Source organism: Caloenas nicobarica, chromosome 11, assembly GCF_036013445.1.
Source record: "Caloenas nicobarica isolate bCalNic1 chromosome 11, bCalNic1.hap1, whole genome shotgun sequence".
Taxonomy (NCBI): domain Eukaryota; kingdom Metazoa; phylum Chordata; class Aves; order Columbiformes; family Columbidae; genus Caloenas; species Caloenas nicobarica.
The window spans coordinates 7,285,065-7,302,972 of record NC_088255.1 but is presented as its reverse complement, the minus strand read 5'-3'; the positions used below and the strand labels follow the sequence as shown (position 1 = coordinate 7,302,972).

The 17,908-nt window shown below is 41.6% G+C and overlaps 1 protein-coding gene across 3 annotated transcripts in view; it reads right to left on the bottom strand.

Moving 5' to 3' along the window:
- Positions 1–17,057, bottom strand: part of MAPKAPK3 (MAPK activated protein kinase 3) — a 49,992-nt gene extending 32,935 nt beyond the window's left edge. Inside the window, exons 1-2 of one of the 3 annotated variants that reach the window (XM_065642822.1) lie at positions 16,882–17,057; positions 15,745–16,095 (exon numbers count right to left, since the gene is read on the bottom strand). In XM_065642822.1, coding sequence (XP_065498894.1) covers positions 15,745–15,969 — 225 coding nt within the window. In that variant the 5' untranslated portion in view covers positions 15,970–16,095; positions 16,882–17,057. Of the gene's footprint in view, positions 1–15,744; positions 16,096–16,575; positions 16,678–16,881 lie in introns of those variants that run through there. The other 2 variants (XM_065642823.1, XM_065642824.1) reach the window with 2 other exon arrangements.
- Between the last annotated feature and the right edge of the window lie 851 nt (positions 17,058–17,908).

Genomic DNA, 17,908 nt, shown 5'->3' with positions numbered 1-17,908 from the left:
TCTCTTAACAGATATGTTGCCTGAGCAAGGACAAGGACTTTGGTGGTTATTTTTGTTTCTTTCCACAATTAACTCTGATACTGCCTGAAAAGCTAATTACATCAAAAAATGTAATCAGTATTTTATCTGAGATGCCTTTTCCTGATGCTGTCTTCAAATCATATATGTTCAGCTTTCATCATTGCTCACTCTTGCAAACACCCATTATCCAGAACGATCTACTCGTGGAACAATTCAGATAGTTGATGTTTCCCCGTCTTTCTTGATAGGCAAGATCTGTCACGATGCTGAAACTTGCAGGGTGCAGGTAGCAGTTCCATCCACACTAAGTAGTTCAAACACCAGCACTATTGTAGCGAATCAGATGAACCCTGATGCACCAAATGTAACTGAGGGTCTCCCAGTGCAGCTGCGTGTTTGTTTACATGCTGCTATGCTGTCATTAATTAATCCCCAAAAGGAATGAACTTGTACTCAAGTGTAAGTCTGCATCATTCTCAACCTTTTACTTCTGTCTGTTTCTCCCATCTTCTGGAGAGCTACATCTTCCACTTCATTCTGATTTTGTAACATCATATTGATTATTTCATTCTGATATTATTCTGCAAATTTTACCTCTACTTGAAAATCATTTACAAAACCAGGGGAATCAACAACTTAACACAACCATCAGCATCTTTTACTCTAACTACATCATTTGCTCTGTTCAAATTCAGCCTCATTTTTCTAGGAAGACTGGGAATAGCAAAGAACTAAAGACTTGAATAAAAGACTTTCTGACTTTATTAATGCCTGCTCAATTCGATGACCAAAACTAGGCATTATCTTTATTTCAGTGTTATATTACACAAAATTGTGCCACTTTAAAAAAAAGGAATTTTCTACCATTCTGATCTTTGTTTATTTTAATTAAAATCATAAAATAAATAATTCTTAGACTCATTTATCCAGTTGCTCTCCTCTTTCTGCAATGGTCATTATCTCTGTGTGTTTCAACCTCTGTATACTTATTAGTTGTTTTTATTTTCCTCAGTTCCACTGGGCAACACTGGATCATTTGCGTGCCTTATTTCTCTATCGTACAAAGTCTATGGATAAGTAATTTGCTGCCTCCTATTCTCCCATTTCAAACTAATAATAAAATGGCTGAAGTTAGGAGATACTTATTTCAAGCTTCCTTACTTTTGGGGCAACTAACAACAAATTACATTTTAAGAATGGAACAGACTTTTAAATAAACAGTCAAGCTAAAGAAGTCTGAGAGTATTTGGCCAGTTCTGTGCTAGGTTTGTTATAATGCTTACATTTCTTGCCCCAGCAGAGACTCCAATTCAACGGCAACAGCAAGAATGAGGATGCAGGCTGATGTACAACGCATAGAAGCAGCTCTTGGAGCAGCCAGGCTTCCTGGAAGGCAGTGATAACAGTTGGCTCATGTTTTCCCCATCAGCTACAGACACTACATAAAACGTTAGTGCTGGCACAGAATGTGATGCTGTAATGTCAGGTTACAGGAGACTACAGCCTGTGAGACCTATATTCAACTGGAGGTCACAGGCCTCACACTAAGAGCTTGACTTGGGCACATCCTTATCTGTGGGGTCATGATCTCATGTAATCCTTATCAACTTACCTGCTGCCGCCCTCATACCTGGGTCACCTCACCAGAGAAGCCATTTGGGAGATGGCAGAGGACATGTCACCCTGGAAGATTTATCTGACTGTGTATTAAGGAAAAGTCAGATTAGTGGAGAGCATGTGTCTGCATTGGGAGAGCAGACACACACATCCAGAGCAGTCGTGTGTTCTGGTGTAACCAGAGCCTGCCGTTGCCAGGAGGTGTTCTGGGGCACGTACTGTGCCGCTGACCCTAGGCCAGCTCTGTGTGACACACACGCTGTCCTGCAGCCCCCGGGGAGCAGGCACAGGGGACACCTCCCCAACACTCCCCAAACCTTTTAGAATTGTGTGTAAAAGTAACAATTGCATGTAAAAGGTACTTTGGCCAAATAGTACAAGTATTGGGTAAACACACCTCATAGCTTCTCCAAGTCTCCCATAGGAGCACTTAAATCAAAATAACTCGGTAAAATTTGGTATATTCTGCTAGAGTTAAATCCTCATACATCCAAATTTTTCTCCTCACACATTTGGCAGATTTTAAGATGCAAATTATAATCCTGAGTGCACAGACAGGAAAATGTAAATGTTGAAATTGGAACATAGACTTTATGGGCCTGGTGTTAAATTACAGAAACTTGGGTTACTATAGGGTCACCCAAAGCACAGTTACAGTGCAGTTACATTGAACTGTAGAAGTACCACGCCATCTATTTTGGGGCTACTTTTTTCTATATCCTTGATTTATATCATGCATGGAAGCCTGAGTATTTCCTGAAAATAGCAATGCTTACTGACTTCTATTTTCACAGTCAGTGAGAAAACAAATATAAGGCCAAAACTCAACTCTTAATTCAAGCCAAACTCCAACAGACTTTTTAGAAAAAAAGGCAGAAAGGAATCTAACATTCTTGGTTTAGTTACTCATCCTACAAGTTTGATTTGGTTGTATATTTGTGGTTGCTAACAAGCCTCTAGTGAGCTACAGTTCCAAGTAATTAATGTTGATTTGTTCCCCTTTTTCTAAAAAATATAAATTTTGCCTCTCATGTTCTCAAGCAAACACATATACAAACATGCAAAGGGCAAAACAATGTATTTTATTTTGAGCTAACAAGTGCTATGATTTCAGAAAAACATGCATATAATATACCAGGGCTTACATTTCTATATAACTAGCAAAAAAAAAAAAATTAGGAATCGCTAAAAAATAATTGGGGAGCACTTCAACTATAAAGAAAAAGCAGAGTAGAGAGATAATACACTTCTACTTGGCCTCAGAAAAAGCTCAAATGCAATTTTTTAAAAATTATTTTTAAAGCTATTTCACTTTCATCTTCTTAAACAGTATGCCTCATTAAATGAAAAATTAGACACTGAAAACTCCAAGTTTAGTATTTTGGAGAAAGATTAACAGCAAATTTAATCATACTTCAGAAATATCAGAAGTATAGTTTCTATAGTTTCTTTATTCAATGCTAAATGGATCTGAGAGAAGAAAAAGGGAAAAACTGCAAAAAGTTGTCTTAGATTACTTTCCCCTCATATAATTTTTAATAATAAAATGCAAGTTTTGGGGTGGAAGGAAAAATTGACATTTACTGATATTTAGCAGTTAAAATGTAATCCTTCCAGAGAATGAATAGCAGAAAAAGGTGGGGGTGGAAGAGAAGAGAATCAACTTCTGCCCTGATTACACAGAAGAAAAAAAGTTAAAAAGCGTGGAATAAACTGACTGAAAGCACAAAACCATGAGTATTTGCAGATGAAGTTCTGCCAAGCATGGAGGAGGATGTCAGAGGTCCCAGAAATACCGATTTTGGACTCCCTAGAAATATCCCCTACAAAACAAGCAGTCAGCTACAAGCCATTAATGGTAATCAGTCATACTGAACTGGAAAGGAGATCATTATTCCTGATGTCTCAGTGGCAGTAATTAGTGACTAATACATATCAGCACACAGTTCAGAATCTGCATAGGATTCTATTTATTTGTTTAGGAAAATGCTTTATAAATTTAATTAACCCATTTTTGAAAAGCAAATAGAAAAGAAGAAAATCCCCATGAGTTTTGTAGCAGGAATACCAATCACTCTATGCAGATGCAAGCTGAAATGCAAAAACATCTGCCAAGACTTCTATATGATCATGCAACAAAACATGCATAGGAATCTAAAGATTGACTACAGTCCAAAAGTATAAGGTATTCAGATGAATAACTTGCAGATTTAGATCAAATGTGCTATGAAAGTGTAAGCTATCTTGATTAAAGTTAATTTATTTTTTAATTAAAGTATTATTTGAAAGCTTGGACAGCTTAAGACAACTCAGTTCAGTCTGATTTCTCAACAGGGTCACCAACTTAGAAAAGTAATTCCTCCTTTGAATTGTTTCAAGTTACGTAGATGAAACTGAGTGAGCTCTACTCTGGTGAACTCCTTCATAAAAAAACCTGAGGTTCCAGGGAGCTGTGAAAGACGTCGTTCTTCAGAGAAGGTGAGGAACCTCTGGGTAATAAGAAGCAATCATAAAACAGAAGCTTGATTCATATTAATAATATATTAACAGTGCTAATCTCAACCAAAGAGAATGAGCATTTAATGCTCTTGTGCACATAAAGTAGGGAGAAATGACAGGCAGTTGTCTACTGGTAATCCCCTACACAGCAGGAAACCAGTGAAGACGGAACACATAAGCGTTATTCATTTTTAATATGAAACGGTGCAATGTTCCTCAGTGATGTAGGTGGTGTGTTGTACACATGAGAACTTGGTGACCAGCAGTGATATCAACAATACCGTCCCCTACCAAGTCATCTCTATTTTAACTTGTTCAAATGCAGGTCAGCAGATCAATTTTAAGACAGAAATGACTGTTTTGTTTTGCCAAGTCAGAGCACCCTCAAAAAACAGAAATGAAGAAATCAGATCCGGAACACACACGACTTGCCTAAGAAAACGGTTGTTCAGGACACAATACCAAGTAATAGCACACTGAATGGGCTCAGATGTTCAAAGGCTTACATAAACAAAACCAGGGAACACCGATTTCCTCAGAACTTTTAATGCTTGGGATAGATGAGACAGATGACACGAGAAACTCCCCAACCAGCAGTGTCCCGGGTGCTCTCCCATCCCACTGGCCCTGCCCACATGGACTCTGCCCAGGCTCCCAGCTCAAACCACTCTCCTTCTCCAAAACTGCCCTCCTGCAAACACACTTCTTTGCTTGTAGGATGCACAGTGCTTCAGTTTTTAAATTAAACAGCCCTACACAGTTATTGGCTCATAGTGACAAAAACGAGGCTGTCACAAATACCAAGGACCAATCTGGGGTATTCTGATTTAACAAAAATTTATTATTGCTGTGTTGGATGTTTTATTGAACCAACAATTGTGACAACTTTCTCCATATTTCCCCCATGAGACTTGGCTTTTGTGCACAAACACACAACATTGCAATCATTCACCCTCCCTCACACCTCCACAACAGTGATTCAGACAGCAGAGAGGTGGCAAAGACTCAGAATTAATTGCTCTTGTATAAAGTCATTTATCAACAACGTACATTGCTGGTTTCCCCTCCTCCCTACTGCAGTAAGAGGTTGGATTTTGTAGCTCTTGAGTGTCATATCCCATTTTTCAACAGTAACTGCCCAAGTCAAGACACTCACACTCACCTGCCAACACAGAGGTGTGCCTGGCAATCAGGATTTCTGAAATGCAACTGGAACTAAAGGTCACTCTCACACTCCCTCTGCCCTCAAGAGGCCTTTAATCACAGCATCTCGGCAACAGGAAAAAGCTATTACAGAGCTGAGAGACTGGAGGAAAATTCCACTTGATACCAATCCACCAGAAGTGAGACTGTTTCTAAATTAATTGACCTTTCCTCATTTACCATTCTCACTTTGTCAGTCTGCTTCTCTGTACTCTGGTGCTGGAAATCTTGTGAGATGCTACTTCGTAGGTTTCCAAACCAAGAAAATCAACTGAAAAACCACCCAACTAAATCAGATAAACCTGACAAAACACCTAATTTCAGTAGACAAAACGTTGCCTTTCAGAGATTTTGAGCTTTTTAAGGATAATCTGTGTGCCACAAACTTCAATGCAGAGCCAGACACTTGGTAAGTAAGTGACATAAACAGTAAGAACACAATCACCTATCAAAAGTGGGTTATGATTCTATTCTAAGTTGTAGATATGAAGCTTAGTCTTTAAGAGTCATTAAAAGGCATCCCAAAATTGAATTAAAACCATATCTGCATTTGGGTACGTTTAATGTAGTTAAGCCAGTGCAAAGCATTAACTTCAAATTTCTCTAAAGCTTCAGCTCCTGCTTTTAAGTGCCTTCAGCAGTTGCTTTTAAACATAATTTGTATTAAAGGTGAAAATTAGCAGCAGAAGGCGCCTTGAAAGAAGTTTCAACAACATTGCACTGTTTGCATTTCCATGGGCCAAGTCTGATAGAAGTGCTTTCCTGCCCTGCCCTTCATAAGAGGCAAGGAAAAAAAAAAAAATATATATATATATAAATAGCTCTTCTGAAAAATCAATTTCACTTTGAGTTTACACCCTAGTTTAGACAAGAACAACTTGCCCAGGAAGACATATTTTTACATGAAGCTATTATGCAAGTGGTGGGCATTACCCAGAGCTACAACCAGCTGCAAAGCTGAGACCGAAGTTCCACCTCTCTCCCCTTTTACACCTGCACCAGCAATACACTTAACACAAGACAAGCAATAAGATGCCTTCTGAAGCTCAAAGCTTCATTACTTATTCTGACAGTTTTGTAATTATAAGTTGTAACAACAGCATATAGAAGACCACAGCCAAATTTGTATTGTATATCGAAACTATAGTGTTTCTTCACATCTGCAATACTCAGAGAAGTGCTTTTTTCCTCTTAAGATCTTCTCAGCATCAGTACCATGCACCTCCTCAAGCAAATGAATTTCACAGGTTAACTATGTATTAGAAAACACTTTTAAACAATGCAATTTTCCAAGGTCAGTAGGAGCAAGGCTTAGTTCCCACCCTAAGGGGATGGGTGCCTCAGAAAACCCATGCTGGCAGGTTTAATTGGAGCAAGTTTCACATTACTGGACAAGGTAAAAGGACTGATCATTTTTCATGTTCTCATTCGTAAGCAGACATTGAACATGAGTCAAAAAGAATAGTGCTCTACTCTCCTTTATCGCAAACTCACTGCTACAGGTTTTGCATGTATGCAAGTGCTATTTCGTTCACAGAAGTGATCTTTAAAAAACAGACACCAGAGCAGCACCCTTCAGAACACAGGGCTTGAAAGAACAGGAAGCTTCTAAGCATCAAGGAACCATCAAGCCCCATCGCCCTCCCAAGTGTCAAATTTTGACTGTAAATTGATTGGAAAGCGAAGAGTAGAACAAAATGAAAGGCTTTTACTCTTCACAAAGACAATGGAGCCGTTGTACTGTAGTGGCCACAGCAAGGGCCTCGACCGTGGGGAGGCAGCTGAGCCAGAAAATGCAGCCCCCTCCCCTCCCTACCTTGGAGCACTGACATCTTTGGTGTTCACAACTCTGTTGCTGTGGAAACCAGCCTGCTTCTGACAATGCCACATTGACTAAAAGCAACATGTGGGAAAATGGAATAGGGCCCTGAGAGAAATTAATCCTTTACAAGAAAAATACATACATACATTTTTGGTTAAAAATGAAGCAAGCAAAGGAGAGTATTTCTTGTCATTAGAGCTATGGCGGGACCAAACATCAGGCCTTGTGGCACTGCAAATGGGATTTTAAGGACTCTTCATCCCTGAAATACGTGGTAGATTTGGTGCTAAGGAGTACACAGTCCCACACAGGACACAGGTGTGTGAGGCGGCTGCTCCCTATCCAGTTTTCAACTGCTCTCCTTTGAAAACAAAATCCAAATCAACCCCACAGCATAACAGAAACCAACTCCAGTTACAAATCACTGTTCAAGTGCTTTCATAAGGGCTTGCGGCTGATTCACACCTAGGCAAACTACTTGCCCCAGCCAAAATTTCACCACACAAGAAAGTTCAGTGGATGAAGAGCATGAGTCACTCCACACCCTGCCATTTCCAGTTTATATATTTTAGAAGTGTCATCCAAAAAAAACAAACACAAAAAGTTTTTCTGAGCTCTCCCCTTAAAATGGGCTTAATAAATCTGTGCTCAGCCCTGGCTGACTCAGATCCCAGGAGCTGCCTTAGGGCCTGTCACTTGGAACACCAGTGTACTTAGGATTAATTTTTTTTCTTGAATACTCTCTTGAGAAAAAGCCCATGGAGATGAGCCCAAGTTTGAACTGGCAAGACTTAAGATTTGTGAATGGTGCAACTTTAATAAGATTGGCTCCTTAGCCAAAACATCTGAAATTACTCATAAAGATGGCACATTCAGGATTTTTCTTTAAAGTTCAACAAATAAACTTTTCTGGAGGAAAAATTAATTTTACAGAGATTTAGTATTTGCTTTTTCTCTTAAAACAGGCCATGAAAGCTTCAGTGCAAAATGCCATATACTACAAAAACTCAGGAACTAGGAGGCCATGCGTCATTTACATGCTGAGCAAGAATCCTCCCCCCATCACTCCTGAAGTATTAAAATTCTGGAGCATTGCAGCTTAATCTCATTTACGGAGCTTTGAATCATCTTAAGTACTTAGGAAGTCTGTGTAAAATATCACAATCCACGCAGTCTATAGACTCTAATCCAGACAGACCACACCAGCAGCTTTCACTGGTGATGATGGAAATAAGTTCTCATGGTTTTCCAATTAATTAAACAGGTCATTTACTCTCCACCTCCAACACTGGCCACATCTCTGCCATCTTCCATTTCATGAATGTCACCGTGTCTTTCTACAGTTTAAGAGCCACAATGCAAACAGTTCAAACTTCACGGTATCCAAAGAACTGAGGATAGCTGTGCAGACAGATGTACTGTTGCTATTAGAATATTACACACCATCCCACAAGTGTGGCATTCTAAAGACATATTTAATGTGGAAGAATTCCATAACAAGGAAATATACGCACATTGTATGAGAAATGGGAACTTTTGGAGGGTCAAGCAAATAGCAACTGCAAAAACACTTAAGGCTGTGAAATGTTACATATGATTATATAAATAAATCAATGATTGCATCTTCAAAAAAAAAATCACTGTATACTGTTAAGAGATTAACACAAACCAGTCTTTATCTCCAAGAGATTAATCTGTTAACTTTTGCAAATTCACTTTGGCTCTTTCTCCTAATGACAGTGACATCTTCTTTCTCTATGCTTCCCATCAATTCATCACAGTATGAAGATAAGCTCTTTTTTCTGTTGAGACTTAACTGGCAGCAAGCTGTCACAAAAAGTCATTTATTCTCAGACCAGGCTGTTCTTACACAGGTGCTACCACAGACAAGGAAAAATACACTAAGGAAAAAAAGATGCGTGTAAGCCAAGAATCAGGTGTGGCCCTGGTTCTTCTTGAATCGTAAAACATGTTATTAGGTTTTTCCAGTCTGGGCATCTCTCTAGACCAGGGCTGTCAAACTCATTTTCACCGGGGGGTCACATCCGCCTCGCAGTTGCCTTCAAAGGGGCGAATGTAACTACTCCTACATTTATACAGTTCTAAAATTACATTCGCCCCTTTGAAGGCAACTGCGAGGCGGATGTGGCCCCCCGTGAAAATGAGTTTGACAGCCCTGCTCTAGATGGTATTACCATAGGTAAATGAGGCTGAAGTATACTTGTCTTGTAAATGAACTTTAAAATTCTTGCTTGTCATTCCCTCACACTAAAGCTGATTTGCAAAATCCAGTTATCTGTAATGAGACTACCAGCTAGCATGAATCAGCAAGGTTTTACTTTAATAAAAGGACTTAAAACTCTAAAGGGAAGAGGGAGAGACGAAGAGAAGGGCCTTCTGGTCCAAAGAGGGTGTTGAATGATTAGTTGTGTCTGACCAACAGGCATATGTGCTCTCCCTTTAAGTACCTTCCTCGTAGTTGAAATAAGACATGGATCTGTAATACTTTCTCAGAACTATGAACCTAGGTGAAGGCAGAGGAACTTTGATCTTCCTGAACTTTGCTGCTACACAAGGCAGGGTATGGCTTGTGCCAGCTTGCTAGTAGACCGGAAGAGAACATGGAAGGTGCAAAGCCGCATCAATGTAGTTTTGGTTTTTTTTCAAGATGACCAAAGGGGTAATAGCATTTGCCTTACTATTTGAACTTTATAGACTTAACGAACTGCCACTGAGCCGAGTAAGAATTTACTACACATGGTTTTATTATTTTGCACCACCTCCCCCCCCTTTTTTTTTTATTTGCTGTATTTCAAATAAGGAGCAGACCAGTCAAGAATGTCAGACCTTCAAAGTAAATTGATAAATTCCACCTTTTGTAAATTAACTAGTCCAACTGACACTCCGGAAGGTGCCATTCTGGCCCAAATATGTATGAAGTGCTGAAAGACTGAGGTCTTGAATGACTCACTGGTCTAAAAACAATACTTGAAGCAGTAGAAACGACCCACTTTTTAATCGACTGAATGTTATTTTAGGTATTTTATGCATATTTACGTAATACTTACCAAGAGTGGTACTGAAGGATAAAATTCAAGGACCAGTCTCATGCTATCCATATTTTAGGTACTCCTCCATACACTGGGGGCTGCCAAAACTTTTCTGAACTCATATTCATTCTACGCTGTATCTGGCTTTGATCTACAACACATAGCTTTATTACTCATACTCAGCTGTGTTACTGACACCAAATTTACTGTAGCATGAGATAAACCAGTATAAATAGGCTGCAGGAAACATGGTAGGTAAAAGGGAACTACAGAATACTTCACTAGAAAGTGCTAATTTCCTCCTGAAACGTACAATCACTCCAGTAAAGCAAGAGCTCCTTCATCCTGCACAAAACATAACCAACAATTACACTTAGTTCCCCTGAATTCCCACCACAGTTCTAGCTTAGTACAACATTATTCTTCCTTATTCTAAAAATATTGAAATGTTTCACTCCTAATCTGGCATAATTTTATTCTCTTCTAAAAATCACAATCTATAGCATCTAAGAGGCTTATTAACATTTCCTATTCTACAATCAATCATCAGCTGAAAATAACCATACTTGCACTGTATGCATTGCCTTCTCCACTGCTGCATTTTTTCCTTTGATCATCATATTATTTCAGGCAATAAATATGGTATTTTACAAGTACCAGCTATTTAGATAACTTACAAAACAAATACTTTGGACTGTACAGCTTCCTGTTTGTGAGCAATCACAACCTGACTTCAGGGTATACTAACTAAAAACAGACTACCCAGCAATTAGCTTACAAGATGTACTGTTAAATGCAATCAGAAATGTACCTCAAGACTAAATGAAATTAAGGTGATGCAGAATTACTTTCTCCACAGCAACTCCACTTCGGAAAGCAGAACAACATTGTCTATACAGCCCTACGTGTGGTTTCAAAGAAACATTTAGAGAAGGATTTTTTTGCAAAGTTTCTTTCTCCATTAGCTGCTTTCCTTCCTTCTGAGCATAAAGTTATGCTAATACTCTTATGGATAACAGTAGAGCCTCCTACTCTACAGTTTTTATATCATTCACCAAAAGTTCCTTAAAGCTAAAAGGCAAGGAGCCTCCTCATTTTTGTGTTTGCTTTTTGCTTTATTTATCTTCTGGGCTTCACCTATTTGTCTTCAAATCAGCAAGTCACGTACACTCATTGTTGGCACTTGGCAGCACAGGACATTTTCCATGAGGCAGGTCATGGCTTAACTCCCTATTTATTCTAGAGGGTAAGACCTATGAACTAGCAGGTCCATTCATATACACTCGGCCTTAACCTAGAAGTTCCAGATGACAGGAAGGCAGCTGCAGTACACGGCTCATGCGCACAGTGCTCAGGGGAGCAGCACTTTACAGCTGCTGCACTGTTATTCAGGAGGGTTTTCATAGCAAAACTACCAATACACTCATAATCAATGTACTTCGCTTTCCTGAAGTGCCAAGGGTCTTTGCTTTGCTGCTATGCCTGAATTGTCCTTCCTTTTCTTCTCCTGGAAAGCAGCAACGTCTGTTTATTGAAGGTAAATAGTATGCCAACAACATGTAACACTGTTTTTACATCTGAAATATCCACCAAAATCCCGAAGATGCAGAGGCAGACAAGTCCCAATATCCCAGGAAAATGTTCTCTAGCTCCCTTTTCTTGATCCGAACTCTGAACCCTTTCTATCATCTTCCACGAAGTAGGTCATCAAATGCACTGAAATTTTACTTCAACAACATTTACCACGAATTTGTGCCAAAAACCGAAAAAGGTGAGGGGAAAAAAGGAAGAAAGAACACAGAACTCTATATGGGATTTTTTTTTAATGGGAAGCAAATCCCAGGAGTCTACATTTATTCTCACAGATAGTCAGCTATTTTGCTCTCCTCCTCTCCCTAAAACAAAAAAAATGGAGGAGTGTGAAAAACAGCAGAGAACACTCAGGCTTGATGACAATGTTAAAGATATTTTAGCCCCAAAAGGTAAAGCGAACAGAAGGGGGCAGGCTGGCAAAGCAGAGATAAAAATAGACGAGTGACTAGACTTCACTTGACTGCTATTTCTGGATCAAAGAGATCTGAGAAGGTTTTCTATTTGCAAGGGAGAGACCAAAACATAGTTGTCTTCTAGAAGGCAACTGTCCTGCACAGCAGTTTTGTTTATACTCCTACTTTTCTAAATTCCTGCATTCTCACTATTCGGAAATGGTGCTGTCCAGGCCAAAATGCCATTATGTGTCTAAGCAAGTAACCAGATGAGATTTTCTGGAGCAGGACAGCAATGCATGTGGCATTTCAATCTAACAGGAACAAAGCTGACAGCACACCGCAGCAAATCACAGTGCCAAACGGAGTAAACTAAGCCACGTAATAGTTCAAGAAAATAACTGAAGTCCTGCAGTATCTCTGAGAGGATGTCTTCTGTTTTCCCACTGTAAAATGATCAGTGAAATTCTAACTAGTGCCAACTACAGACACAGACTAAAGACGACAACAGGAACCTCCCAATTACTGTATGTAGTGCTTGACTGACATATGGCTCTGGGGATGAATGTTTCTGCCTGTTTGAGCCCTTTTGAGTACCTCAGTTAAAATTCCTTCCATTGAGTAATTTCTATCCAGATCCTGGCTGTGCTGGCTTTGTTCCCATATAAAAGAAAACCTGCAGGCAGAAAGCAGTGCCATCTGCCAAGTCAGAAGCTGCTTTAATGGGCAAGTTTGGTGTGAAGGGGAACAGACTATTATGCTTTATCTTCAGCAGCAGGAGTGATGTTATTCCTTTCCCAGAAGTAGGTTACAGTGAGCATACTCATGCCTGAAGTATTTGTCCACAAATACACATAGATCTCAATTTATTCTGCACAAGCAATCTCCAGAAAAAAAATAAAACAACAAAAACACCAACAAAAAAACCCCACCCACAACAAGAAAAAACCACACCAAAAAACACCCCAAAACAAAGAAAAACCCACACACAAACAAAAAACCTCCACCATTCCTTTTTTTCCTGTTCAACTTCCAATTAAATCTTTACATTTCTCTTTACCTGTCAGACCAGTTGCTTTTTCTGTGACAGCTTCAACAGCCTCCACTTTCTATTCCTCAAAGTGACTGGTAACCCCACCATCACACCTGGGCAGTATCAGCAGTGGCAAAGCAGAAACGCCAAGGCCCTGTTGTCCCTACATAGAGAACACTGCACTGAAGCTGTTTATCAACAGTTTTTCTCCCAGGTTCCTTGTCCATTTTCCCTAACTGTTTTGACTGGATGGTTTGTTCCAAAGTCTCATCTGGAGCAGGTGTGAGACTTGCATGGCCCAGTTCAGGTTTCACGAGAGCAAGCAGAAAAACCTTCCTCTGGGTATTTTCATCCTTGCAAATATCTTCAGGGCTAGGGAAAGACCTTTCTATTCTTGCCAATTAGCCAAATGCCGTTTTTATACTTCCTTGTTGGGTGATCTTCTCATTAGACCATCTTTGGAGAGAACAGAGGATTCTCTCTGGACTGCTGCTAGTTTTACTTAATTGCATATTTAACTTTTTATTCTGCACTTAAACTAATAACGATGAGAAATACATACACACAAGCAGCAAACTATTATCTGCCATTTAGACTCCCCAGAGAACTCAAACATCTTAATATTTCTGTCCCTTTCAGAAGAAAAGTACACACATTCCACAGCTGGGGGAGGAAAGAAGCGAGAGGATGACAAACACATATATAATGTAATTTCAGTGATACATTAGCCATTACTGATAAAGCTCCAGTTTGGGAAGGAGGGTAGTGCTTTGGTCCTTAATAAAAAGTTCTGAGAAAATCAGCCAACTCAATCAGTGCTAAACAGAAACCAGTATTAGAGGATTTAGTATAGGTTCCTCCTCCTCATCAGGCCGAGGACATTCTGTCAGGACACAGCGACTTTACGTCTCTTCTCCTCTTCCCCAACTCTGAGCGCTAAATTTAAAAAACATTCCTATGGATACTAACATCTGTAGAATATATCTCCTATCTGAATCCAGAGCTACAAAACTTGCTCTGGAACACACTTGTTGCCACTGGATTGTGCTCTGGAACAGCAACTTCTATTTTAAAATGCTTCCAGCCCTTATGTGGCTGCAAAACCTTTGAAGTATGAATGGTATACAATCAGCAACAAAGCTGCTGAACTCTTCAGAAACAGCAGAACAGCTTCAGTATTAAGTGTTATCTTTCAGCACAGTACAATAGAAATTAATGTTGATAGCACTTCAGAAGGATCTAATTAATGAATCACCTCAGAGTTACAAAAACCTGACACTGCCCTGTGCATGCGCAAAACCGCAGTGCTTCCAGTCTGTCTGCCAAAACCTCCACTTTCCCCAGGATAAACTTCTGTGAGTCAGCTACATGAAGTTAATATAAAAAACAGCGTGAAAAAGAAAATGAGAGCATTGGAAACGTGAATTAATTGGCATGTTATTATATTACAGGCTTTTCTAGTTCCTCTACTAAAAATCTTTTCAATACACAAAGTTACCAGATATTTCCAGTCTGCTCTATCAAAACACAAAGGCTTTGCTGGGGACAGCAGTTCTAGTTTGGTGAGACCACATCCAGAACTTGGCAGACCTTCCAGCTGACCACGAGCAGATTTGTCCTGCTGTCAGCAAATACGGAATGTGAGGTGTAAGAAAAGGAACGGTACCTGAAAGCCTTCTAGACATCCCAACTAATCAGATTAACATCAGCAAGGACTCAGTAACATTCTTAAGTAATTCTCATGACAATTACTTCAGCTGATTTTCAGTCTTACCATTCAGAACCATCCTGGTTCTCATTTGAGCTGCTTTTTTCTAACAATGTTGTTTAAAAGCATCAGGGAAATCTTCACATTTAAAAGCTGCAGAGCAAAAGGCAGGTAAGCTTTATGTTCTCTAATGAATGGTTATTGCTCCATCTATTTAAGTGGTACTTATAACCATAAATACCTACTAAACTTACTTGCCAATACTGGTGTAATCAGCGCTTTCTGAGGTAATATGCTTCAGTAAATGGATCGCAAAAATAAAGAGGAGAATAAGTGAATAAACAACTAGAAACACCCCTTAAGGAAAGTTTTCAAACGGACGAAAGCCTCAAGACCAATGAACACTTACATAGTTCCCAGTTTAGGCCTATTTCATTGTGCAAAATCCAAACTAGCTTCCTTCCCAATTATTGCATAATATGCTCATTCAAAATCTAGCAAGATTTCTCACAGAACACATCAAAACACTGTTCTCCCCCCCGCTTTTTTGTCTTTTAAACGTGAACACGAGAATTTCACAGCTGGCAACGTTCTTCTGGAAAGTCATGCAGAATATTCTGGAAAAGACTCATGTTTTGACTACAGTGTTGTAAGTAACAGCGAACACCTCCACATATTCAAATTCTTCATGCAGCACTCTTTGTGAAACATAAGCAACAGAAAAAGCAGCTTTTACAGGGCTTTGGAAGTGAACTCTGGCTTCCCAACTATAAATAAGGAGAAAAAAAAAAAACAAACCTGCATACCTTCAAAGCACATTTCTGGCCTGTCTGCTTGTTGAAACACTCCAGCACTTTGCCGTTGATTCCTAACCCTAGCACTCGTTTGGAGAGTTTGTAGTCGTCCGTAACTGCATGTTTTTTTATCTCTAGTTTGACATGGGCCGGTCCTCCAGGCAAGGATTTCACGCTGCTCTTGCCATCCACGTGACTCTCAGGCTGGGATTCCTGTTCACCTTCACCTTGTTCCATATCAGGGAAGGGTCTGAGAGGACAGAAATACCCAAAAGATGCCCTGTGGGGTATCCTCTGCAAAGTCCCTCCTCTTAGGCGATCAAACCCAGTGCTTCAAACGGTCCATTTGCTTGCCATTTAGTCCTGAGTAAAAATGTAAACGAGTATTAGTAATTGATGTAAACTAATTGTTTTCCCCCCTAAACACTTTTCTCCCTTTCTTAACAAGATGACCAGGCTCTGGCGAGGCTGAAAGGGGAGGTTCACCTCAGGAAAGCGCACTTTGTTTAGTGTTACACACCAGTCACCACAGTTTCAACATACACAGCTATCAGTCCGCAGTTCTAAATTATTGCTTTTATTGCAACAAGTGCCTGCGTTGAGTCTTGGATTAAAGTCTTACTCAGCTAAGCTCTGTGCAGCAGAAGAGACAGACTCTGCTTCAAGGAGCTTATAAACCTCCATCAACTTGTTGCCTCAACGTTTTATGTAGAAATCTCCACAACGTTCCCCTGCCTCATCCTGACACTCCAGGTTACACAAGAGAACCACGAACACTGGGATTAAACCGCAGAGGGGCACTGCCTGGGCAGGCATCGGACCTGACGCCGGGCCAGCGCTTACCAAACTGCCCCGGGGAGGCGGCGGGGCCGAACCCGCTAACACACGGAGCCACGAGCGGGCGAAGCGCCGCGGGGAGGCCGAGGGCCGTTCCTCAGGCCGGGGGACGCCGCCAGGCCCGAGCCCGGCCCCGCCGGCAGCCGCCCCTCGGCGAGGGGAGCGGGGCGGCTCCCTCAGCCCCCAGCCGCGAGGCGGAGGCAGCGGGCGGGGAAGCCCCGAGGCGGGGAAGCCCCGCGGTGAGGCGCAGCGAGGCGGGCCGCAGGGGGTGACGGCAGCGGGGGGGGGGCTCCCCCGGCGGAGGACGGTTACCTGCCTGTGGCGGCGCGGCCCCAGCCGAGGCTTCCCGGCGCGGAGTCCCGGAAGGCGGCGTCTGCCTGAGCCCGCCCCGCCGCCCTGGGCAGGTGCGCGCCGCCTCCCCCCGCCGCGCTGAGGGAAGCCGCCCGCGGCGGGGCCCGGCCCGACCCCGCACGGGCCGAATGGGGAGCGGGAAGCCCCGGCCGGAGCCGCCTCATACCCCCCTGCGGCTACGTGGGGCAGAACGGGCGGTGCCCCGAGCAAGGACGCGCGGGTGGTGGGGAACATCCCCTGCGTGGGGCGGTGTTTTTAAGGCAGCAGCCACGTTATTAATGTACCGGGGTAAACGGCCCCGCCGGAGGGGGCGGTGGGGAGCGGGCTGTGCCGCAGCGCGCCCGCGCGTTCGGGGGGTGAAACTCCGTTTGAAACAGCCGGGCTGTTGCTATGGAGCAAAGCATTTGAGACTCGATACCGGACAGGCTACAATCTTTTAGGCGCTACAGCTATCAAAATAGTCGGTGCTGATGTTAAAGGCGACCTTTTCTGCCACACAGGCAGTCAGTATTTCCTTGCATTTCTGTGCATTCAGGGTATCAGAAGCGATGGTTCCCACAGCAACTGTCGCTCATCACGGGTGCACAGGGTGTAGTTACAGGGATGTGAAATGCTGAGTTTTTCCTACATATGAAGATGAGTCATGCCTTGAAACGGAGCTGTGTTTGTATCACTGGAAAGAGCTTAAAGTTCACATGCTTTCGAGTTAAAAATACATTTGTCATTTTACGTAACATAATGGCATCTGGAGTTCTAGCGGTTAGGAAAATAATTAAAAGGGCTAATGAGTCCTTTCTCCAAGGGATAGAAAGTAGTTCAACTTAGCGGGATGCAGATCTGCAGGATATAGCTGTGCGATGTGACCCTACAGCTATTCTGCCCCAGGTTTCCCTTCCAGGCTTCCAGCAGTTCAGCTGCTGAAGGGCCTGGTCCCCTGATTCAGTTCACCTATTCTGGGCTAATCAAATCCCAGAGGAACACGGCTATT